At 31.4% G+C, this 27012-nt stretch overlaps 3 protein-coding genes across 3 annotated transcripts; 1 reads left to right on the forward strand and 2 right to left on the reverse strand.

The window, feature by feature from the left end:
* Nucleotides 1-3371: 3371 nt before the first annotated feature.
* On the reverse strand, nt 3372-5917 carry LOC122595815 (telomere repeat-binding factor 4-like). Its single transcript, XM_043768264.1, has 6 exons — nt 5671-5917; nt 4785-4990; nt 4610-4694; nt 4366-4449; nt 3891-4167; nt 3372-3624 (listed from the first exon to the last, which is right to left on the reverse strand). Exons 1-6 carry the CDS (start codon nt 5818-5820, stop codon nt 3593-3595), a joined length of 834 nt encoding a protein of 277 aa, XP_043624199.1. The 5' UTR covers nt 5821-5917; the 3' UTR covers nt 3372-3592.
* A 4715-nt stretch (nt 5918-10632) lies between these two features.
* LOC122595201 (U-box domain-containing protein 34-like) lies at nt 10633-15924 on the forward strand. Its single transcript, XM_043767533.1, has 9 exons — nt 10633-10886; nt 11342-11466; nt 11641-11756; nt 11848-11948; nt 12296-12555; nt 13508-13609; nt 13764-14192; nt 14675-15424; nt 15510-15924. Exons 1-9 carry the CDS (start codon nt 10688-10690, stop codon nt 15699-15701), a joined length of 2274 nt encoding a protein of 757 aa, XP_043623468.1. The 5' UTR covers nt 10633-10687; the 3' UTR covers nt 15702-15924.
* On the reverse strand, nt 15925-17344 carry LOC122595202. The gene is made up of 5 exons (XM_043767535.1): nt 17222-17344; nt 16850-17030; nt 16545-16628; nt 16273-16476; nt 15925-16184 (listed from the first exon to the last, which is right to left on the reverse strand). The coding sequence occupies exons 1-5, from the start codon at nt 17270-17272 to the stop codon at nt 16093-16095; spliced, it is 612 nt and encodes a 203-aa protein (XP_043623470.1). The 5' UTR covers nt 17273-17344; the 3' UTR covers nt 15925-16092.
* Nucleotides 17345-27012: the final 9668 nt, after the last annotated feature.

Raw genomic sequence — 27012 nt, forward strand, 5'->3', positions numbered from 1 at the left:
GCAGACAAGTTCGAACATATGGAGCAAGTCTTTTCCACATCAAATATAATGTCCGGCTAAGGTTTTTACAATCTCTCCCGATGAACAATTCTTAGTTAATTTTATTTAATGAACTTTATTTCCAGTCGCGTAAACATTGTTCTTTTTAGATTATAATTCATATGACTGATTGAGGATTTATCCATTATTATTTGATTTGGATTTTCGTAAGACAACTTATTGCGAGTTAATGATTTGTGCCGAGTCCACCTAGTTTAGGGATTAAGACAGGTCATATAATTAACATAGGTGGTGCCCAAAATTGTTCTTGTCAAATAATATTAAAATTATGTCTATGTAATTTAGAATAAATACTCGGTAAAGTTTATTAAGTAAATTAACGCGACTTTTGGGATTCGGGAGGGATGCACTTTTTATTGTTTACAACTTCTCTTTTTAATTTTGTCTTGTTTTATTAATTTAAGTCTAGCTATTTAGTTAATTAAAATTAGTTTTTCTTATTATTTTTAAAACCAAGTCGAAAATTGTTAAAACTTGACTATAACCACAGACGCTCCTCGTGGGAACGATATCCACTTACCCTATCTAGTATAAGGTATTTAGATTTATTTTTTATTGATACTTCGACGTCGATCAAAAGACAATTACTTTTCCATTTAGATAATCTAGATTCAAAAATATCGAAAATGAAATTCCAACTCGCCACTCGATTCATATTTGATCCCACCCGAATATCCAAATGTACAAAAAAAAGTTCTTAAGATTAAAAGACAACAATATTTTTTACACACATTTTAAGGAGTTTGACAATTATAAAAAGCATTTGGGAAATTTTAACCACTTCACAACCTTAATTGCTTAGAAGAGTTTCTCGTAAAAATGATAATTAAAGTTATCATCTACTTCATATTTTTTAAAACTTGTTACACATAAAAAAAAATACAACAATTTTAATTATTTGTATATTTTACGAGCCGAATAATAAGCCCTCGGCTTCCTCTCTATTTTATGCAATGTTTTAATTACCGGTAAATACCGGACGGTATTACCGGTACCCGAGACCACGCCGGTATTTTAAGTCCGGTAATTTTCCGGTATTTTCACTATTCAATACCGGCCGATATTTCCGGTATCCCCGGTATTTTCCGATATTACCATACCGGTATTTTCACTATGATACTTTAATGTTATTTTTTGTTACTTGTGAACCTTAAAACCTATATTTTGTTATAAAATACATATTTGATATTGTTTTTGAGTAAATTACAATTGCATTTTGACTATTTTTGTTAAATTGTAATAAGTTTTGTAAGATTTTTACACAAAAAAATATAATAAATTAAAAATAGTCGTATCGGCCGGTATTTCCGGTATTACCGGAAAATTTTTCCACGCCGGTATAACTAAAATACCGGTTTTTAAAACATTGATTTTATGTACTTCTACCACCATATATATTTTGTTCGTTGTATGTGTATTACAGTATTAGTGTGCATGCTTATGATACACTATATTATTTGATATTACTTAAGTTAAAATATACGGGGGAATATTGGTACACAGTTTGACATTATTATTGAAAGTAGTTTCATGATTTAGTATTGTTTTGATTAATCATCGCATGTATTTATCACGGTTGTAGTATGTGTTTATGGAGTATTGGTTGAACATATGGCTAATATATAATCAAGTTAACTGATTCGTAACCGAATTGAAAAGCGAAATTGAACCTTGAATAAGTTTAAATAATTGGTTAGCCGATGGTTTCATTTGTAAACTTTCATTAAGGAAAATATTTTGTTCGATTACGACTTTGTATCTTATGTTAATCGAATTATCTAAACGCAGAAACTGAAATCAGCACAGACAATCAGCGATTGTTGACAAATCACCCATTGATATGTCATGTCTCATTTAGTGTACATGTCATTGAATTAACATAACAATCAGCGATGTTGATATTTTATTTACAGACCCCTAACAACCTCTGACAACATTAGGCGATAAATTTTGAAATAGAACATTGGTGAAAATAAAACTTATGCAAGACTACGCATGAATGAGACCATAAAGTGAAACAAAAAGAGTTTGAACAATTGTCTCAAATTATGTGTAATAATCTTTTTTGGTCCAAATTGTTACATATACAAATGAAACATTGAAACTTTTTTACCACTTTTCATGATAAGCGACATGTAGAATCCACTCTTAACTATAAAAGAAAATGTTTGAGTCTTAATGAAGAATCTCTAACATTTGGATAGCTTGATTCCTTTTCAATTTTACTACAAGTCAAGAAACTAATGGACTATGTAAAAAGGGAAATAATATATCATCCTAATAAATAGTCTAATCTTTTTAAAATCCTTAAATGATGACAAGTGTAATTCATGCATTCTATTTCCTAATCTCAAACCTTTGATTATATCAAGTATCATGATCATATCGTTAGAAAGGATTATTTAGGATGAGTTTGAATCCTTAAAAATGTGATCAATCAGACAACCACAACAATGAGCAAGCTGACCAATCTAAAGTTCAAAGCAGAGCGGTTTGTGCTTAAAATGCTTATCAAAGACCTTTTAAGACATGCTCTTTCAAATAAAGGAACCATCTAAATTTGTCTAAAAATGTGATAAAAACGTATGAGATGTAAATGTGAATAGGCACATCTAGGATTATCAATGTATTCTATAATGTTGATGTGTGTATTTATGATGGGAAAATGTTATATACTGCAAACATCAGCCCTCTGCCCTCACATTAATTTTCTCAGGTGATGAAATAAAAACTCAGGCTCCTCCCTGAATGTGAGGTGAAACAGCAGATAATCATTTGTTGTTAACAGCATATTAGACAACCCCATTTATGATATGTGTTGTAAGAAGTAAAATGAAACCTTTTTATAATGATTTAAATGGACAAAAGTATATGAAATTATGTGTTATCTTACTTAGCTAATTTATTAGCTAACACTTTTTCTTAAAACGTTGTGTCTTCGGGATAAGAAGGTTTAAGCGCAGCATTGATGGACACTCGCTCCCCAACTTATTTTTAAACTTTCGAAGTTATACCAGTCATCAAAAGCTTATTATCAGGACTCCATTGAACAGTACATTTTCAATCTACATTTGATACTATATCGAACTAGGCTTTTAGGTAAAGCAGTATCTTATTTTCACTAAAAACGACTATATCTACTACCCAAGATACTCGCACCCAATGTAGCAAACAAGGCTACAAAACCCCCAAAAAAAAGCAGGAAGAAACTTTTGTGCACGGGTTTGTAGTCATCTCAGCTTCATTGGGTTTAAAGTTACCATGTCCTCTTTATAAATACCTATGTGAAAAAACATACAAGATACGAGGCGTTTTATAACAGATTTCAAGCGCTAGAAAAAAACAATAGCTACAAACTACAAAGAACATTCACAATTTTCATGGAAGATGTTTTTAAGTTTGGGCCATTTACTAAGCATCAAGAAGACATCAGAAAGCAAACTTAAACATTACATGAACCTACCACCTTCATGCTATGTTATAGGCTGGCTAACAGTTAACCCCTTCATCAAAGCTTACGAAAACATAAAAGTCATTGTATCATCACCACTTCGCCATGCGAACCTGCAAAAAAAAAATTAAAAAATAAAATACACTACTAGGGGATCAGACCAAAACCAGAAGAATAAGTATAACTAACTGAAAACCAGACCAATCCAAACCAGGTCGGTAAAAAACTAGGTTGTAAAAATGATTTTTGATGATATCCTGAACCTAGAGGTCGAGAATCAAATAAATTATATATTCTGGTACCAGTTTGGTTAGGTCTGGTTTGGTCAGTTATACAGTTTTGTGGGTTCAAAAGAAAATTTGCAAGGTATGTGTATTACATCTCTCATAAATCTCTTTGGCTAACTGTAAGAAGGCTTCAGCTTCTTCGGCCATTCTGGAGACTCTTTCGGCTTCTTTGACGGCTTCTGCCGCTACAAACGACTTGTTTTCTGCTTCAGCAACTTTATAAGCAGCAGCAACTGCAGCCTCTTCTAACGTTTCACCAAGATGACTGTTAATAGGGGAAGACCTAGGCCGGTTCTCTTTGGGTTTCGGGATTGGGCCCTTGGTTCCTCCATTTAATGCCTCCTTTTGAATTCGAAAGCAGTTCTGGACCTAATCACTCACAAAAGCTGTTCCTTGTCAAATTATCTGACTACAATACACATATTTTCCATACCCAAAGATAAAATGAGCATTCAACTTTTTTAAGGTAATAAAATGGGAGATGGTGGGCAACAGAAATACATGATGGAATGGACTGGGTTGACCTGGAACACTTGAGAGATTAACACGCAAATAAATCAAAATCACCTTTTCAAGTTTTGCTTGAGTAACGAGCCTTCTTAACCTTGAACTTAATAACCTCCTAAAATTCTGGGGCACCTCATATTTTTTCTGCAATATATCACCAAAGATTACAATGCCATCAATTACGATAGTTGTAAACCAACAAGGCTATCCAAAAAGACGTTTTAAGAATCATTTGTTAAATATCATTAGTTATGAGCTATCAAAGGGCAGTAAAAAAAATACAACTTATACAGCTGAAAATGACCTCAATGTAATTACAAATTGCACTTGTATCTGATCCATTTGGTTCCTTCAGGGTGAGCAATGCTTCAAAAATATATGAAGTATACCTACACCATGATACAAATAACCCTATATAACATCCATAAACTTTAAAAAGAAAAACAAAACTAATTACACAATATCAAGTTACCACATACTTTGAACTCCCATCTAATAAACATCTTGAACCATCGTCCATATGAGCATCATTAGATGCCGGATCAGCAGCTACAATGATAGCAGCCAAAGAACCTGGTGTTGGAGTAACTGGAGCAGGAGAATCCGCGCTCCTTGCTCTCGGTGTTTTTGCTTTCTCCCTTGGACCTTGTCCATTAGCACTCACACTCATATTCCGCCATTTGTCCTACAAGGCGAAACATTGTCACACCCCAGCTAATATACAACAACAATCACACTATCTAGTCAGCAATACATTCTTGTGTTTCCAAATTCAAAGATTTATTATAAATGCTACAAGAACATAAACAATACATATACTGAAGTGCTTCAAAAATAAATCAAATCTCGATTGTGCATCATAAAAAACAGTTTTCGCTTAAAAAAAATCGGTTTGTATTAAAACGAATTCTGTTTTCACATCAAACAAGATGCTTTTTTCATCAGAAATTCTATACAAAACATATTGCGTGAATGTGATGCGCTGTGGGCAAACTTATAATATTTTTGTAAATCACTAAACGAATTCTTTTTTGTCAGAAATCGGGTCCTTTTAATTTGATCATTCCCCTACCTACGGATGTGTAGCTGTGTGTGTGTATATATATAATCATTTTTTCACACAATTCATATTATGTATGTGTATATGATTAGAGTAATCAAAAGAAAATCAGAGCTCTGTGTAAACAGACACTTAAGGGATACCCAATTCTGCAATTAGCAATGTGCGGGGTATATAATAGATACAGATACAGGGCATAAGATATACTGTAACTAAAACAAAGTAAACGTATATAATACATAATGATAATAATAATAGATATAGAGAAAATATTATACATATATATATATATAGAGGGGGAGGACCTTGAGATCAATATTGGAACGAGAATAAAGATGGGGATTAAACTCAGGATCTTTCTGTATGTTTTTCCATTTACCGGTGCCGTGTTTTGCGACACCGGCACGCAGGGCTTCTTCTTCTTCGGCAGTCCACTTTTGCTTTGGATTTCCCATTTACACCACACCGACTGTAATATACCACGGGTGTTTGTTTCTTTCTTTGTTGAAACCCTAAAAATAAATGGAGGAGGGGATAGATAACACTGTCTGAGCGATATTCAAAACAAACCCTAAAAAGGGTATAATTGAGCTAACATTTTGCATCTTACATTAAGGGTAAACATGACAATTTACACTTTAAAATTGGTGAGCAAAACCTGAAATAATAATTAATTTAAAAAAAATACATAGACTCATTTTGATTTTCTAAAAGTCAAACACATATGTAACTAAATTAAACTCGTACATATACGGGGCAAAAGACGTAATCAAATGATAATAAACATCTTCGTGTTCATTGTAATGTACAAATGATACATAAAGAATTAAAATAGTTATATATTAAACAACACAATGAGTCTATATGATGCAAAATAGTTTACAAAAAAGGGTTATTTCATATCATAGTAATTATATGAGACATTGAAAGATGACTTTATTTAATAAAATAGTCGTACAATTAATATACACATACATGTCAACCAGCTATTTAAGATGGTTGTAATGGACAAAATAACCTATAGTCTTTATAAACTAAACTATAATGTATTAGAACAAATATTATACCATTTGATACTTTAGTTTAAGAAACTGAAAACTTTATTGGAAAATGAGAAAAAGAAAAATATACTTATACACCTACTCAAGTTTTTTATGATCAAAGCTTAATTCAAATTAAGCTAGTGCAAGATAGAAGTGTGGATCTAAAGTTGTTTTCGAAAATAAAGGAAATCATAAAATTGAATTAAGAAAGTCATTATAGATATCGCCGAAGTAGAATTAAGTTATGTGAAAACAGTTTTGCACCTTCAAAACAACTTTGCGTATATTTGTGTTTTTTTTCTTTAGCTAAGTGTTTTATATTACTCAAATTATGGATAAGATATATTTTTTTAAGATAACAAAAAACTTTAGAAAATAAATAATTATCAATGAACTGTAAAATAAACTAATTTCAAGTTATGCCATTTTATTGATGAGTATTTTTTTTTTTTAAATAATTAGTTATAAATAATGATAATAATATGATATAAGCTCTTACCATTATCTAGTTACATGATGTTACAAATCTTTTGTAACTCGTGAGGTTTGTATGATTATGAATGGGTTGAAGATGTCATATCACCGTCATTAATCTCTCTCTATATATATATATAACAAGCTTTTTTTACCCGCACGTCGTGCGAATATTAAATTTACTTTTTAAAAGTTTTAATATTGACATTGAAATCAATAATATATATAAGGTTCAACATTTAAATACCAAAAAAAAAAAACTTAATTGAACATATTTAGAAACATAATGGTGTTGTGCTACTTGGATAGTGAAAATTAATTTAAATGAGATTGACAGTATCAGTATCTTGTGGCTGCATATTTGCTCTAAATATCGTATTTGATCAGGAATAATTGTAATTACAACCCATGTTTTTATTAAAACAATTGCTACCCGTGAAAGAAATAAACCCGCATAACCCGTAACTTCAATGAATCGAATTGTGATATCATTATCTAGTTAGAACTATTTAAATTCCTATAATGAAACGATTTTGATAATATTCGATTTGATTAAATGAATCCAAGATCAAAAAAGTTAGATAAAGAATATTGTCTTTACAGGGAAAAAAAAAGATATATAGAAAATTTAAACTCATATTTAAGTTTATATGGTTTTAGTTTTCTTTTTTGCATATGGGATTTGTTTCTTAGATATAAGGGATTTGGTTTCTTAAGTTTGTATATAAATATCTTTTTTATTTAAAATTTAATGGATAAATATTGTCAAAAAATGTGATAATGACACATAGGATAAAAACCTATGTGGCAAATTTTAAAAATAGCTTTATTTTGAGGAGGACTTTAAAAGATTATAATTCCTATCTATATAATTATTAAAACAGTAGTTAATCGAACGATTCCAAAGCATCTACAACTCAAAACAAGCTTATAACATTGCCACATAGGATTTAATCTTATATGACATCTCCATACTATTTTACAATATTTATCCTATATTGAAATAATAATATAAATATTAAATATTAAATATACGACCAAAGTTCAAAAGATCATGGATATTATTTGATCTGCTAACCATTTAAAGCATACTTCGTATCTTTTGATTTTGAGTTTTTATTCTTTTGATTTGAATATTTTTAATTAATTTATAGAGATACAAAATAACTACATATGTTAAAATCCAAATTTCATGAATAACGAATCTAAAGGAAATAAATATAGATTTAGTTACCGGATGTTTAAATCATTTGTGCTAATGTGGGGATTTTATTTTATTTAGTTGATTATTTTACTTTGTAGATTGTAATAGTTAGTATCTACTCTTTCTGTCCCATTTTAGTTGTCCGCTATTGATTTTCAAAGTTTTTGTCTCGACTTTGACCACAAATATTTTTTTTGTATTATATAATACTTGATGAAAGTTATATTATTGAAAAGTTCGTTTAAAATGAAAATTATTTATATATTTTATATCAATTGTTTTAAAATATACTAGCTTATTACCCGCGTAATACGCGGGATTTGTACATTATTTTTTAAATTAAAAAAAATTGAAAATATAAAAACAATTAGCATCTAGATAAATAACTAAGAATCTTTACCAAACAAAAAATAATGCAGTTTCATGTATATAGTATTAATAAACGAATAAGCGTATAGTAATTTATCAAATTTTAAATACCATATTCAACGTATCAACCAATTCTAAATGAAAATATATCAATTGTTTTAAAATATATTTTATATGGTTACAAAAATAAATAACACATCAAAATTATGATGACTGAATCACATTTTATTGATTATCAATATCAATATTAAAAAATTTAAAGAAACCTATCAATATCAATATTAAAAGATTTGAAAAATCGATTCAACATTCATGCATGGCGTGGGTAAAAAACCTAGTTGTTTTAATAAATATATAGATTCTCTATCTCAATTTGATGACGTAGCATATCTCATAGCTCGCCACATCATTTTTTTCCTACGTGGCGATATCACGTCGTTAGTCTTTTAAACCACATACTTGACAAATCATCATCCAGTCAACAAACCACATAGCTTTTATTAATTATAAATAACTAACATATTAAAAAAGTCATAAGCATGATTAGAACCCACAACCTCAAGTTTTTTATGTGAAACATAAACCACTTGATCTAATGAGATTTTTGTTTATATTTTGAAAAACATGATAGATATTCGGTCTAAAATCCCATGAAAATTATTTAAAATATTATTTATATAATTAAATGACACTTAACATATATATAAAAGAGATATATGGTAATAGTTTCTTACCTAAAATATATATTAATGACATATTCCAAGTTTATAAAAGTTTCCATATTTTAAAGATCTTTTTAATTCTTATTAAAAAGTAATAATGATTCTTAATTTTTTAAAATTTAATATCTTTTGAGATATAAATTTTTTTTATTTTTCAACATAAATATATTGCAAAAATATAAACTTTAGATTACTTGGAACATAAAAAAAGTTGTCTTAATTTAAGTTGAATTTATGTTTTTATATAATCTATGTTTAATTCTTTAAGGGTAGACGTAATACGTAAGGTGGCAAGGTGGTGATCGACCGGTGACCAGTTGGAACACCACCCGTCTGTAGGTACCAAAGGGGTGGGTAGCAAAGTGGTGATGGTGGTGTAAATCTCACCCTCTCACCTTTTTAATTTTATCTTTTTCTTTGTTTTTTATCACTCTCAACCTCACCCGGTATGTATATTATGTATGTTAATATGAAAAGAGAGTATAAATACGTACAAAAATATAGAAAACAAAGATGAAACTTACTTCTCATTCAATGACAGAATAAGCCTTAAATAGGCAAAACTACATCTCATGTGATTCTAAAAATAAGCAAATAAACTACCAACTCTACTTAAGGAATTGGTCATGGGTATGACACACAACGTCTATATTCTCAATTGCATATAATTCGGTCAACCCCATGATTTTATACCATTTATTTGAAGCAACACTAAAACCAACTCAAACTAGATAATATGACCGAGTCAAGATTAATTCCTACATAAACGGTGAGAGAATGGTGAAATATTCATTGCTTGTGGAAGGGATGAGGGAAGATGGAAAAAAGTGAAAATTTATCTTGAGGTTTATAATTTTCCTTCTAATAATGTTTATTACTTTGTCATTTGACATTTTACTTCATTACATAATAAAGTATCTTCGTTCTTTGATAACAGTTTTTTTTTTATATTGAATATTCATTGAATTATTTGATAGAAATTTATGTTATCTCGTGTTGTATATGTATATATATACATGGGAGAATAAGAGTATTAAAAAAAAGGATTTCCCAAAGATTTAAAACCGCAATCCCTTTTGGGGGCTAAATACCTCCGATTTCTACCGTAGGTGTCAAAGAAGAATGAAAAAAAAACCAAAAAAAAATATAACATTCGAAACGATAAACGGAATACCCATATCAAAGTCCTAATTGTATGTGGATAATGTATACTTTCGTTGAAATTGAGGAGCTTAACTATTTATTTATTTATGTATACAAATGAGTTTGTAGTTGAATGACCCGATTTTATATAAATATCAACTCTTCCAAAATAAAATACGGTCGGAGTTTGTGAAAAAATAAAACAACAAAAAACGGACATATCAAAAAAGAAAAAGGGAGTAAAGTGTAAATAATGTTTCCTTAAAAAAGGGTCGTTGGAAGTCATCCGAAGAATACTAAACGAAAGTCAAATCATAATATTCCGATCATCAAAATATATAAAAAAAAATTATGTGGTAATATAAACATGAAGTCAACGACGACAAGTATGAAAGAAGTCGACCGTGGTCAAGCGGCGGTGGCGGTGGCCGTAAAAGGCGGTGGAATTGGCGGGAAAGGAAGTAAAAGAGCAGTAAAATGGGCTGTTGAGAATCTGTTACAGAAATCAGATCGTCGGGCTGTTTTGATCCATGTCATTCCAAGGATTACTTCCGTACCCACTCCCTGTATGTCATCATCATCTTTTTTGTATTAATATTCTACCTCTACCTCTACCTCTATCTATATGTATTTATCTTTCTCTCCTTGACAAAGATTTATTGGATTTTGCTACTGGTAGTCCTAAGAATGCCTTGTACTTAAAATTTAAATAGTTCTTAAAGTCAAAAAATTCTTCTTCTTCTTATTATTTTATGTGCCCCAAAGTTATATGATAACACTAACCAGACATATAATTAGGTTATGTCTAACTTGAACATGAAAGTCTATGGCTTGTGTAAAAAGGAACTTGTTTGACTATATATATTGTACCTTACGTATTTATTTTTTAATCCAATAATAATAAAATGAATGATACCAGTTGTGCCCAATCCGAGAGGTATGGAGAGAGTGCTTATAGAAAAACAAAGTTTTTATGAAGTTAGGCATTTGAAAGAATTTACGGGTATTTAACATTTGGCAGCAGGAAAACAAGTCCCCATTGTGGAGCTGGATGCTAGTGTGGTCGCCATGTATGTGAAAGACACAATATCCCAAATTGAAGAACAAGTGTTTCCACCATACATGCACCTTTGCAAAGGCAAATTGGTGTGTTTTTAGTTCTTTGTGATCAGTTTGAGCTAGAGTCTGTTAGTTTGAACTTACTCTCGGTTACTGTCTAGTTTAGTTTTTTATTTTTTTTTAAAAAAAAAACTGGACAGTATCATAGAGTAAGTTAAGGGTTAATCTTTATCATCTCGTACTAAAGTTTATATAATGCAGATAGAAACTTTGGTGGTGGAAGGGGCTGACATAGCATCAGGGATTGTAAGTTATGTATCTGAGTTAGGGGTCAATAGTTTGGTTCTTGGTTCATGCTCCTCTAACTGGCTCATGAGGTATGCTGCCAATATTATAATTTTCTTCTAATACATGCTGCCTATCATAATATTGAAAGTTCTATCTTCTAAGTTCTACGTTTCGTTTTAGGAAGTTATATGGAGCCGAGGTACCCTTGGTTGTTCTAAAACATGCTCCAAGAACCTGCAATGTATATGTGGTGGGTAGAGACGGGCTCATCCCCAAATCAGGTGATCACGATTGACATAACTTAGGACATGATAATTTAGGGCTAGCCACATAAAAAGATAATTAGTTTTTTTCCAAATTACCACAGTGTTTGGATAACTCAATCCATCAAGTCTAAGAGTTTTTATTTTGCGTAACATATTTTCTAGAAGTTTGGCTGCGTGTCAAAACTCAAAACCAATTAACTTACAGTAATAGATTTTGTGTAACATTGATGGTTTTTATTGGGTAAAAAAGTTGGTACCTGAAGTAAATATATGACCACAGGTTTACTTTCTGTATGCAATTTGCCTGATAAGTTGTGATCATGATTTCATCTCAATTCTCCCTCTGATGGATATAATTACAGATAGCAGTTCTAGTCACCAATTCTCTTGTGGCTTGAGTAACATATGGTGTAGGCTTGGTTCTGTAAAAGAGTTCAAAGTTCCAGAATCACCTGTGACAGATATTACTCGATTGAATTCTCAATCATCGAACCACGAAAAAGATTCCAACAAATCTAGTACTGTCGAGAAGAGCAGCGACTCCAGAAGAGCCTTGAGTGATGCCATCTTACAATACCGAGTGCCAACTAAAAGTTCTGTGTCTTCTACATGTTCAGATCAGGTACTTTATAAATTTGTCACTACTTCAAGGCATGTTTGCCTCTGGCTTGTTTTGTTTTCAGTCAATTTGCTGCACTGCATATGCAAGTTTAGTTGTACTTTTTTCTTTGGGTAAAACGCTTTTATCCCGGTAAGTATATTACGCCAAAAAAACATTGAAGTACATAGGATGTGAGTGAATCCCACAGCTTAGCCCGTTGCATAGGCAATACAGCATATATAACCGACACAACCACCAACTACTTCAAAACGTAGACAACTAACTAAACTAGATTATAGATGACATCAAAACAAGTCTATATTCTAGTTTGACCCTTTAAAGTGACGTTCATGAATTTCATTCTCATCTACACCATAGACATCATCCTCATCTTCATCACTGTAATCACATTGCTTGAATTGGGAGTATAAACTTGAACCTCCACCATTTGTAACGTTAACATGTAGAGGTTACAAATTCAGGCCATTACTCGTAAATGGTTGATCAATCTATGTTTCAAATCAAACACTAGGGTGGTGGTCCATTGGTTACGCATGTGTCTCCAAAAGGGTGAAACTCCCTGTAGGTCACAGGTTCAATCCCTAGTTCCTTTAAAAATAAAAGCTACCCTAGTGGCCACAGAGGCTCACCTGCTCTTACTTTGGGCTCGCAAAATAGAATGTTTGCACGAGTAGGACACCCATGATTACCGGGAAGAAAAAAGAAACTAACGGTTCGAAACCAAATTGTATTTTTAGTACGTAAGCCCCGTTAGATCATTTTACTCAAAGAGTTATAGTGTCTTCAAGATAATATATTATTTAAGTCGTAAGTGGCACAGTTTATTTGTAAATATTATAAAGATTTCTGGACAAAAAATCTTTCTGGTCAATCTAACCTGCTGTGACCATTATCCAACCTGCCTGACCTGCCCAGTTTATCAGATGTACTAATGTGTATGTGTCTTGCGCAGTCAAATGTGCATGGTGAAGTAGAAAAACTAAGACTCGAGTTACGAAATGCTGTCAATATGTACAATCAGGCATGTGACGAGCTAGTGCATACACAAAACAAGGTTAGGTATTCTTTTTTCTTTTTTTGTAGTTTCAAAAACCATAACTTGAACCACTGAAATCTATTGAAGTTCCGGCGAATGTAGCTGCAATGGATCTTAAAGAAGTTTATGGAAATATAATTTGGAAATATTATAAAGATGTTATGATCTACAGGTCCAAATGCTTTCTTCTGATAGTGCGGAAGACGCCAAAAGAATTAGTTCTGCAATAGAACGTGAAGAGAAATTCCGAAAAATTGCTGTTGAGGAGAAAGAGAAGCATTTGGAAGCAGTCAAAGAAGCTGAAATTGCTAGAGATCTGCTTGCAAAAGAGGCTTATGAAAGGGAAATATCAGAACAAAAGGCCATGAAGGTAACCTTGGAGAAACAACAGATTGTTGAGGCGCTATTAATTAGCGACAAACGTTACAGAAGATACACAATTAATGAGATAGGGATCGCAACAGATTCCTTCTCTAAAGCTAAAGTTGTTGGTGAAGGAGCATATGGTAAAGTCTATAAATGTAATCTTGATCATACCCCAGTAGCCATCAAAGTTCTTTGGTCCGATACATCTGAAAAGAAACGGGAGTTTCTACGAGAGGTTTCTTCTTTACTTTCCCTTTTTGTTTTGGAAATAGGTCAATTTTGGCTGTGTTCTATCTCAAACGGGTCAAATAAAATTTTTATCTAGAAACTGAATTTCCGGGAATCTTTTTTTTTTCTAAATGGGGAACTGGTCAAATGGATCAAACATGTTAAAGGGGTTGAGAGTCCTAACATCTATCTTTATAATAAACAACCTCCTAAACTGTTTTCTTCAATTGAATTATTACCGTTGCAATGACATTTATGTGATCATAATCGATACATTTACCAGCTAAAAGAGGGGGCGAAATGTGTTTGCCGACCCATCCAATTTCAATATATGAAGTTATGAACACATTGACATATTACACAACCTGACATCTTGCCACCTCTAGAATTAAACTCTGCATCTGCTCCGAGTTAACATAAAATGGAATTGACCAACTTGTAGTTTGTTAGCAGACTCGATCTTACATCAATCTGTTGTAATTTACACAGGTAGAGGTTCTCAGTCAACTAAGCCATCCGCACATGGTGCAACTTCTTGGAGCCTGTCCTGAGAGGGGTTGTCTGATATACGAATACATGGAAAATGGAAGCCTGGAGGACTTCATCTCCAAAAAGAACAGTAAATATTATCTTTCTTGGCATACCCGTTTTCGAATAGTTTTTGAAGTGGCTTGTGCACTAGCATTCTTACATAACTCAAAACCCGACCCTATAGTTCACCGTGATCTAAAACCCGGAAATATCTTACTTGACCGAAATTTTGTGAGTAAAATTGGAGATGTGGGAATGGCAAAGCTTATTACAAATGTGGTGCCTGATAATGTAACAGAGTACAAAGACTCTGTTCTTGCTGGTACCATGTACTATATTGATCCTGAGTACCACAGAACTGGCACTGTTCGACCAAAGTCGGATTTATATGCTTTGGGGATTATAATCTTGCAGTTGCTAACATTACTTCAACCAAAGGCGGTTATATCAGAAGTTGAATCGGCTATTTCTTGTGGTACTCTATCCGACATACTAGATGACAAGATAGCTGATTGGCCATTAGCTGAAGCAGAGGAGCTGGCTAAATTAGGACTTGAATGTTGTAGTCTTAGATGCAGGGATAGACCAGATCTTGATACAGAGGTGCTCCCTGTCTTGAAGAAACTCCATGAATTTGGCGACACAAGTCGGAAGGCTGGCAAATATAGTAGTGGTGCCCCTAGTCACTTCTATTGTCCGATCGTTCAGGTATAATCCTACGTGGCTAGTCCTTATGTTGGTGGCATATAATCTCACTATGATTTTCTTAACTTTAGTAATATTGTCAACCCAGGAAATCATGGATGATCCTCATATAGCGGCTGATGGTTTTACATATGAACATAGAGCTATGCAGATATGGCTTGAAAGACAAGATACATCACCAGTGACAAAGCGCCGGCTACAACACAAAATATTAACTCCCAACCACACGTTGCGGTCAGCCATACAAGACTGGAGATTACGTTCGACATCCTCAAATTGACCTTCTTCCCCGTATAAGAGTCTCTTGAACCAGATTGTTTGTATATAGCATTATATTTGAGCATCTCTGAAGTTTACATTAATTGCGCACTCTATATCCTAGTATAAGCATTCTGTAATTAAATTCAGATCTAATTATGATGGCTATCACATGTACCTACAGAAGTACGAATTACCATTGATTTCTAATAGTTAAGTACGAATTACCATTGATTTTCTATCAATTACTAGATAGAACTGATCGGTCTATATTCTTTATTACGAATGCATCTGTTTGTACAAATCATGTTCCTTATAGAGATGTTATTAACATAATATGCTCATGAATTTCTGGTGTGTAACATCTTCAGAAAACTGCATAAACATTTCTTAACTACATACAATACGATTCATCAATCAACCTGTGTGAATTCCAGTGCATTTGTATCTGGGTCTCTTGTAAAGATTGCTGGTCTCCCAGAGCGACTAAGGGTGTAAGGAATACCTGAAATGAAACTCTTGATGATGTTAGAGTGCTTCAAGCAAACACCTGCTAGCAATCCGCATGTAGAGAAGGGAGATGGAAAAATTACCAGCTTTGTCGAGAATGGCTTTTAGCTTAGACACATCACGAATGGCAATGCAGGTGTGACGATCTCGGCCACCATGCTCGGGCCGACCTGTGTATGGGTCAGGATTTGGAAGTTCCATCAAGTGAATCATCTCAGAACCAACCCAGAGCCAGGCACCCCTGTAAGGGAGCTTATCATGAGGTCTTGCCTCATTTATCTTGAGACCTGAACGATGATTTTAAAAGTTAGAAGTTGTCTTTTCCAGCAAGGAATTGAAACTGGGGGCAACATACCCAAAAGATTCTGGTAAAAATCAAGTGATCGCTCAAGGTTTTCGCACAATATCCCGACATGGTGAAGATTTACAATTCCAAAATCTGCACAGATCCAACTGTTGTGAATAGACTGACAATCAAAAGAAGAGAAGCAGTATGTGCTGCTAAAATTCATATGACATATAATCTAATAAAAGATCCAAACCATAAGAATATAGTCGTGGTTAAATGGATATAAAAAAAAAAGGAATTGAAACAGATACGCCCTTAACATTCATAAGCTGGTAAGTAACATGTCCACACATTAGCAGGGATGAATTTACCAGTCTCTTCATCAATAGCCGAATTATCTTGCGCGCGTAAGAAATCTGCCTCTAACGACGTTTTAGCTTTTGCCATCACTACCTTAACCTTATACTTGAGAGTGTCTCCGTTTCCAGAAACTTTTCTCATAACATTTGTCTTCCTTGCTACATCACTGGGGCTTATGCTAACATAGTTTAACTGAATCAGGCAAACACAATATTCATTCATTATTAGCAAACTACGTATATGATTAACATTACCCAAAGCACAACATAAGACCATAAACAAGAATTTTCTCATCTATAAACCAATCACATAGGTTTGACTTTTAATTAGTATCCTCCTCCTCCTATAAACAATCCCATATTATAGAGAGAGAGAGAGAGGACCTTGTTGCTGTGAGGGAGAAGAGTTGAAGATGAAGGAAGGAGAACAGACATGGCTGCTGAGGACAAACACAAAAATTTGTGAGGTGTGTGTGTTTGTTGTGTTTCAGTTCAGTAAATTCTTCAGCACCACTAATTTGTACTGGGGAAAATCTGTTATTTTGTTCCATGTTGAGGGGCACCCTTGAGATGTTTTGAAACAATATGGCTTGTTTTTGACATGTTGCAAAGTCTGTGGTTTGTTCATTTGCTATTTGTGCCCAACAAAGAGGAGGAAATGACCCCATTAGTAATAACAAACTTGATATTTTTTTGAAAATAAATGTTGGAAACTTGATTTTTCTGAAACACCACAAGAACGATTCATGTTGATAACTTATCTTACATAGAATCATATTTTCACGACAAATATGGGTAGACTAATCCAACCATATTTATCGATTAGGAATTTGCTACATTCTTCTAAAGATATTCAATATAAACCAGCTGGGTTGAATAAGTAGTTAGAGCTCTTGCTTCTGGAAACAGAAGTCATGGGTTTGATCCTTATACCCAACAAGGCTGGAGGTCCTTTTCTACCTTGGTAGAACCTGGAAGCAGCCTCTCTACCTTTGGTAGGGGTAAGGCTGTCTACATATCAACCTCCCCCATACACCGTCGAAGACAGTATTGAGACCCAAAACCCGTAGAAGACGGCATTGGGAGTTACTTACTTATGTATTTTTAACATTAAATTCATATCATATTTATATGTATTTTAACATCAATATTTACATTTATAAACTTCTCGGTTGCAGTACAACTTTTTTTCAAACATTAATGTTCGGAAAGAGGCTTATTGCACCGCATTTGTATATCATTGCAAGTTTGTTTGTAATGACAATTAGATTTAATTGAATTTATTTGGTGGGAAACATGAGTTAACACTAAAAGTTCCTAACGTCCGGCTTTGCTAATGTTTAATGACCCGCAGCGAAGCGTGGGGAAAAAAACTAGTATGGTATCTAAAATGTAAGGTTTATTGATACAAAATAAAAGAAAAATGTCAATAAATATTTTGTTACACAACAATCAAGGATGTTTCACTCTTTTTTTTTAAAAAAAAACTCAATCATACAACAACATATATAATATCAATTCATTCATCCAAGACCATGAATTGAATTTCAATTTCATATAGTTTCGGGCATTTATCACTTTAGACACGTGCGGGTCATGTTAGGGTACTCTTGATCTACAAGGGTGCTTTCGGGTTCCGACCTTAGCATGTTGTCCGCTTGAATATCACTGTTATGGGTCAAACCACTAAACAACTAACACTTAGTTTTTTTTAAAAAAAAACTTGTTTTGTCTATATAATGAGAAAATGATTAATCTTTCTAAACATTAACTTAATGGGAGGAAACCTAATAAAATCTAATAAACAATAATGTAAGACTTTTCTTTGTATCCATCTAGCAGGTCAACTTGACTTTCACGTTACAATACGATATTACCTTCTTTTTTTTAGGTGAATTTCGTTTGAAATTTCGTGTCGCAATTTTACAACGAAAGGTATAACATACTTTGTCTTAACCGATTTCGCGCCGCTCTTTCAAAATATAAATGCCTATTATAAATGCCTAAAGGAGAAAAACCTACGTTGCTCAATTAGGCACTCAATCCACTTTCCCATGTGATCTTTAAACTAGTATTATTTTATTATTAGACAGATAATTAACATGTGGTCAATTTAATTAAGTTGATTATTAATAAGACAATCACACTAATGGATAAACTAATCATCAAACACATATCATTATATACGTAGGTTGTTGGGCACTCAATTTTTAGGAATCACAACTTTTACGAAAAAAGAATACTATATCTTTTTAATATGCAATAACTTCTTCCTATTATAAATCTCTGCTGATTGGTTATCGTTACTTTGTTAATTGTTTTGTAAATGTACTATACTAGTAACCTATAATATGATATTGATCATCATTTTAATATAACTATACTAGTATAGTCCTTACGCAATGCAGTGATGTCAGTAACAACGGTTACCTGGTGGTGAGCGGCTAAAGGTGTCGATGTTAACAAAGTCGAGTGGTGTAGGTTGGATTATTTTTAAAAGATAAATACTTATAGTATAAATTAGTAAGATAAGTGCCCAAATTGTAAATTTACTCATGAAAGTCAAATTGAGTAGTCTTTAATAATTTTTTACATTAGAGGCAATTTGATATTTCTAATGTAACTTTTGTAACTATTTCTAAAAGATGGTAGAACTATTTTTTTTAATAAAAGAGTAAAGAAAATATATAATATAGAGCATGGATGAAAGTACAAAGTACAAACCTTCACCAACTGCAAAATAGTTTAAGTCATTTTGTGCATAGTACACACTTTACAATAAAATAAAATAAAAACGAAGGTTAATGAACGTAAAATCTTTTATTCATGGACCAACGTTATAAAATATCCATCAAAATTGCAAACCGATAATCACAAATTATGACTTGCATACGTATCTGCAAGTATGTTGAAGTGGAAAAGTAACTTAACTAGAATTTTATTCAAAACATAAAAGAAGAGCAAAACTAGATTTTATGTTTTTCATGTTTTCAAACACCATAATTTCAAAGTTTTTCAATTTGCTCTTCCAAATTCTCTAACTGGATTAAACAAATGCTCAAACTAATTGGTATGTTTTTTCGTGATTATTTTTAATCTATAAGTAATTAGTTTTTTATATATGTATGGATAAGAAAAGGAAATCCTAAAAACTAGTCATGGTTTGTGATTTTGTAAGGGTATTTTGTGAGAACTTGAAAAAGGTTAGGTAGTATTATATATATATATATATATATATATATATATATATATATATATTTTGGTTATTTCGGTTATTTTCTTTACATATAATAGAGGGAAAAATCCATAAAAAAAGTAACCTATTTATCCAAAATTCTTAATGTAGGGAACCTATTTAATTTTAGTCTGTTTAAAGGATTTCTTTTTTAAAAAATTCTCAATAAAGGTAATATCGTTTATTTTTAACGCCAGACTTCCGTTAACGTCTAACATGGTATGGTCACGTCATAAAAAAGTCCACGTTAACTATATGCCTCATCATCATCATTCAACCCTTTCCCAGAAAGAAAAAAGAAAAAGAAAACTATTTACAAATCTGAAATCAAAAACTCATTTACATTTTTACATCCAAACAACCAAAATTGAAAATCTCGAACTTATAGATATGAATATATTCATCTTGCCAAAACCGGTTATATTCAAACAACCAAAAAATATGGAACAATAAACACAAATCAAAACTTAATAGAAACCGTATCTAACAAGAAAAAAAAATATAAAAAAAAAAGAAAGAAAAACGAAAAAATAAAATAAAGAAAACGAAAAAGTAAAAAAAATAAAGATAAAACCCTAGATCTAGCAAGGTCGTGGTGCTGATGACGCCAGAAGTAGTGGTTGGTGCCAACGGTCCTGGTAGTGGCGGCGGAGGTTAAGAAAAAAAAAAAACTCATTGCCCCATTTTCCATCTGCTTTTTGTTTTTGTTCTTGTTCGATATTTTATTCCTTTTGTCCATTGATTTTGATCTTGTTATTCGATTTCAGGTCTAAAACTTGCAATCTTGGATGTACAATTTAATAATTTAGTAATTGGGCAATTTTTCCATTTTCGATTCCCAATTACTACAAAAGGTAGATGTACAATTTAATAATTTGGCAATTGGCGGTGAAGCAGCGACGTTGGCTCGATGTATATATATGAGTATATGTGTAATATTCATTTTTTAATAAGAAAATGATAATCATTGACATGAAAGTCAAATATTGAAGAGCCATGTACTGTACCTAAATTAGAAACTTAAAATTGATGAAGATGGTGATGATGTGCACAGCCTGGTCATTAGTGACGGCTTAAGAGTTTTGGAGGCCTTAAACGAGGTCAGTTTTGAAGGCCTAGTTAATTAGTATATAAATTAAAGTAAACAAAAAAAAAGGTAGTTCGGCTTATGTTATTGAGCTACTACTAATGAAAAGATGCAGATGTTGATGCAAAAACTAGTAAGAGTGTTACTACAATGCAAATTATATGATGATACTTCATCCAAAATCCAAACATTTAGTCTAGTATACAAAATATTGAGGCCTCTATATTTTTGAAGGCCTATAGCGATCGTCTAGTTCTATAGTACTGTTGAGCCACTTATGCAGGTCAGTAGTATATGTGAACATTTTTAGTGATTTGGCAGACTGACATGGAAGATAACGGAAGTCTGATGTTAAAAATTAACGATATTACCTTTTATTGAGAACTTTTTATAAATGAAATCCTTTAAATATACGAAAATTAAATATGTTTCTTCTATTATAAATTTTGAGTAAATAGGTTACTTTTTTATGGATTTTTCCCTATAATATATTATAATTTGAATTTTATACAATTTAATATGATATATTTCTAAAACAAGTGTTCATACTATCATGTTTATTTCAAAATCAGTGTTTATTTTAAACAATAATCACTCAAAACATCTGTAAATACTAATATGATATCTTATTGGTTAACAATACATTAATTTTTCACCAAGTATTATTCTATACTTTCAGGAAAAAAAGGAACTAAAAATATATGTATCTAAGTTTAGTGTACACTTACATATGTATATGTTTCAATAAGATGGTCAAAGCGTGTAATGGACCTGAACTAAACTAGAATCCATGACCCAATTTTAATTTTTAACATTTATGTACAAGAATGCGTGCCAGGGACCAGTAGAGTAGACCACTGTTGCTTTTTTGTTTTATTTATTATTTTAGTATTAATTTATCCTTGTTGGGTCACTTTTTTTTTGTAATTTAAGTTTAATGAAGGTTCCAGGAGACGGTCTCTAAAGAAAACCAACGTGCTCCCAACCGCGTAGACGCTATCTTGCTGGTTGTTTACTTATTGGTATTATAGAATCAGAAAAAATAATTTTCACCCTCCACCTATTATGTAATAACGTATCAACCCTCTACGTCTTATACGTTCTATAGTCCTTGTAACGTATGTCTAGTGAACCTAACTATAGTTAACTAAATTAAATAGTTAGAAAAATTTATTTTGATTATATGTGACAAATGAGGGAGGCTATTAGCCTTGACGATTTCCTGTTGAATTGCCTTGCAGGGACGCACCCCAAAACCATATTTTGCAAAAAAATTGTATTTATAATCAGACACGGCTCCAACATGGGGGCAATTGCCCCCACCTTAATTTTTTTTACAATGTATTTTTTATTTATTTAAAAGTATATTTGGAAATTTGTTCATACTAACAAAATAAAAAAAAATAAAATACATATACAATCAGTGACATACAATTTTAATCCCAACTTTCAAATCTCTATTTTTAAATGATAGTAGCTATAAGTAGATTATTTTCATTTTGTTTCTCCATACATCTTTTCTTTTTCAATAGGTAATACTTTCATTTATTGATCTAAATAAAATTATCCATATATATTTCTCTAACTATTAAGGTTTCTTATTTTCTTTTGGCTTGAATTGAAAGATTAAAGTGTGATGATAGATTGGAAGGGCCGAATGGGGGTTTTGTTTTGGGGAATCTCACACATAACACACTAGACAACATATTATTTGTTATCTTGTGTTGATTTAATATGAAGATGAATAGATATAATATAACATTATATGGGTCGTTAAGTTTAGTGAATAGTTCGTGTTTTTGGTTATACGATGAAGTTGTAGTTGGTTTGTTATGTCGTCTTTTGGGTTTGCATTTTGGTTGTAGTTGGATAGTTATTATTTTTCCGGTATATGAATTTAGCGGAATTTGATCGTTATATTGAAAAAATAAATTTACCTATATAATGTTTTAAATTGCCTCCTTACGATAAAATTTCTGGCTCCGTCCCTGTTTAATATTGTAATATATTTATTATTATTTCATAATACATAGTATAATACAATGTTATTAAGTTAGGAAATGATAAATCTTCCTAGTTATACGTGACATATGAAGGTAAATTTGGGATGATTTTTTTTTACCGATTCCTATTAAATTTATAAAGGTAAAAATTTTGATAAGAAAGTTGGTTTCAAAACACCTCCAAGCTCAAGACCAATATTGAAAGTGAATCCTTGTTAGGAACAGTTCATTTTTGGTTTTTCTAATATCATGTACATCTTAGCTAAAATAAATGATGATTGTGATTGAGTGATAAAATTTAAAAGAAGTACAATATCTTTTTTTTAAACAAAAAATTTAGATCATTATGGTACTGATAGTACAGTCAATCATATTTATACATCAAGTCATTAATTTAAAGAAAAATTCTTCTAGAATGTTAGTTAACCTAAATCAAACCGGCTCAAGATAAGTACTTGAAAAAATGTCTTAAACAATACGAGTTATAAAGTAGCCAATAACTTTCGGTCCAGATGGTGAAATGGTTGAGGTGAGATCATGGAAAGTAGATATGATCGGATGAGTTAGTAACCCGTCAATAATAAAAGTGAAAAAAAAACAAGTATTGTATAAAAGAAGAAGTTTAAGGAGTAAAACTGCCAATGGTGTCAACCATTTCCTTTTATCAACTTTCTAACCAATTTAGATTTAAGTTATAACAAAACCCATCCCCAAATTTCAGGAAAAAAAACTATGTATTTCCTTCTTCCATCGTTATAAAACCACCACGAATTCTATAAATTTCGGAAATGCAACCACCAAGTCATGCTGATGTATACGGTCACCACTGTCTCCTGGAGTATTTTTCTTTTTACCCAACAACCCCAAATCCTAACCCTTATCATCACGAACCACAATTACAATAATTGGCTGATCTAACACCGTCGGGAGTCGATTCTTATTCGATTATTCATGGTACTCTATAGTTTTGTTCATTTTTCATACTTGGAGCTTTAAAAGTTTATTTATTGTTTTTAAGGTTTTTATTAATACATGTTTTATGAAATAGATGGGAGGTTAATGATATTTAATATTGTACCATTCAAAATTCTAAAATTCTAAAAATTTACCTATAAATACATAGTCTAAAATTTTTGTAAAAAGTTGACTATGAACACAAATAATAGACTTTGTAAGGCTAAAAGTTGAAGAAAATTTTTTAAAATTTAACTCTTATATAGAGGTGAAAAAATCTAATAATTCTAATTGAAAATTTGATATACATTTAAAACCTTCGTGGCAAGTTAGTCCGAGTCATTTAAATATATGATGTAGTCTTTATAGTTTTCGGTGTCTTGCCAAAATATTAATTTTATATAATTTAGCCGTTCCAAATAAATTACCTTCTAAAAAAAGTGATATTTATCTGTTAAAAAAAGATAGTATTTATAAGCTCGCTTGAGCAGTAATCAAATATTAAATGTTTTGATATTGCTATAATGTTTTGATATTTTAGATAAGATTATTTTTTATTCTGTTAATTTTTCTTTACGTGTGTATATATATACGCATTAAACTACATGAAAGATTGTAAAATGACTAATATAGTTACAAGACTTAAAAATAAGTCAAATCTATATTCGGTTTTTAATTATATTCTGCTAAACAAATTTGGTTATCTTGAATTTTAAACTATCACTTGATACATTAATTTTAAGTTTTACTTATTGAAATTTTATGTTTTCTTTTCAATGTATAGATACATATCTCAACTTTGATTGTAAATGCAATAGTGTATAATGAAACTTTGTTTATTTATAAATTAAATCATTTTTGCATCATATTATTAATTAGTCCATTTCAAAATCTTTTATCTATGTTTATCAATTTACGATAGTATGAAACGATAACATGTCATTAATTAAATATGATCTCTCGCGTATTACGCGGGATAATAATCTAGTTTATAACTAAAGTTTGGTAAACAGTTAAAATATTTTAATATACGTGACATGAAATATGGTCTCAAATGTATGAATTTGACACACTAACAATTCACATTATAAATTTGTTTTGTTTAGATGAAGTTGTAGGATAACGAATTAAACATTAATACAACTTCAGGTCACTATTATATATATATATATATATATATATATATATATATTGTTGGTACAGCTAAGAGAAAAAAATAGTTTAAACTTTTAATCTAAGCCATTAAAAATAAATAGCAAACTAATCCTAGCCATTCAAATAAAAAGTCAAACCATACATGTTATAAACTTGGTAAATCTTCAAATATATTAAAAATACTACAACTTGTGAAATTCAAATTCAAATCAATAATAAAAAAAACTGTCAAAAAAATTATAATCTCTTCACGTTTTTGATGTATGCATGGCATTATGGCAAGTTGTTAAAACTATAAATTGTTATACATCTTAAGTCCAAATTTTATTTCCATTATTAACACTAAGTTACTCTAATTAACAGTTAAGTTACTCTTATTAGTTTTTCTAAAAAAACGTTAAGGGTATATGGAAATATGAGGTTCTATTGTTATATTCTTATTATTTAAAATTAGATGTATGCTCGCGCAATGCGACGACGATGGTGGTAGCGATGACGACAATAGTGGTGGCGGCGACGGTGGTGGCTCGGAATGTAAAATGAATTTATGTAAGAATTGTTCGTGTGGTTTATTTATGAGTTGGATGATATATGTTGTAAATTATTTCATTAAGAGTATTATAGGTATATTAGACGAAGACGTATAAATCAATACATAAAAAAGAAAAAAAAGTAGTTTGTTTTATATATTTATATACTTTTATATTTATAAAGAAAAAAGATAAATGGGTAAAAATTGAACCCTCTGGTTCCATATACCATCTTGGTACTCAGAGCGCACATCTGATAATCATCTTCACACATGAAGCACAAAATATATTTTTTTCACTTACATTTGATAATGTTTCAACACTTTAATGCATGAATAGATATACTTTATATAAAACAATAACTAAAATAAATATAACTATAACTATAATATAAATATAATGGGTTCGAGTTAGCAGGTTACAAATATCCAACCCAATCCTGACGTGTTATCAAAATCGAGTTGGAAATCATAACCCAAAGCTGTCTACACGTCAACCTATATTCAACCACCAACCCAAACAAAATCGGGTTGGTGAGCTGATTTCAAGTTATATGGATAGGTCATGGTTAGTCGGTTGATTTTGGTCACATGAGTTGCTGGTTTCATGTGTTAAATGGGTTGGTGAGTTGATCTCAAGTCATATGGGTTGATTTCAAGTCAAATGGGTTGTGGGTTCTCAGATCAAATGAGGTGAGGAGTTGACCTATTAACAAACACGAGAGTAAGTACCCGCGCGTTGCGGCGGTGAGATGGTAGAGGTGATAGCTAGATCATAAAGTGTGATATGTCATAGAGTATGATAGTCAAATGCCTTAGCCGTACGGGCTCCACCCTCAGATTTAAAAATTCGTCGAAAGTATATTGAATGACATCTCTAATGAAAGAGCATGAAATTTTAAGAACACCCATATAATTTTTATAATTTCTTGATGTACGGTTTTTGAGATAAAAGATTTTGAATGAATTGAAGGAAAAAATGATTTATGCAGGATAGAGAAAAGAAATGATTGGTTGGGATTTGATGAGAGAAAAAGGGTATTATAGTTATTTTAGGTAAATATAGAATAGATAGAGGGACATTTTGGGAAAGTAAATGTTGAAACTTAAAATTTAGACATGGACTTTTTGCTTTATAATATAGTATAGATTATATTACTTTAAATATAAATATTTTTGGGTTGGAGGGTTGACTTATTAACCTAAAAGCAA

Source organism: Erigeron canadensis, chromosome 4 (genome assembly GCF_010389155.1).
Source record: "Erigeron canadensis isolate Cc75 chromosome 4, C_canadensis_v1, whole genome shotgun sequence".
NCBI lineage: Eukaryota > Viridiplantae > Streptophyta > Magnoliopsida > Asterales > Asteraceae > Erigeron > Erigeron canadensis.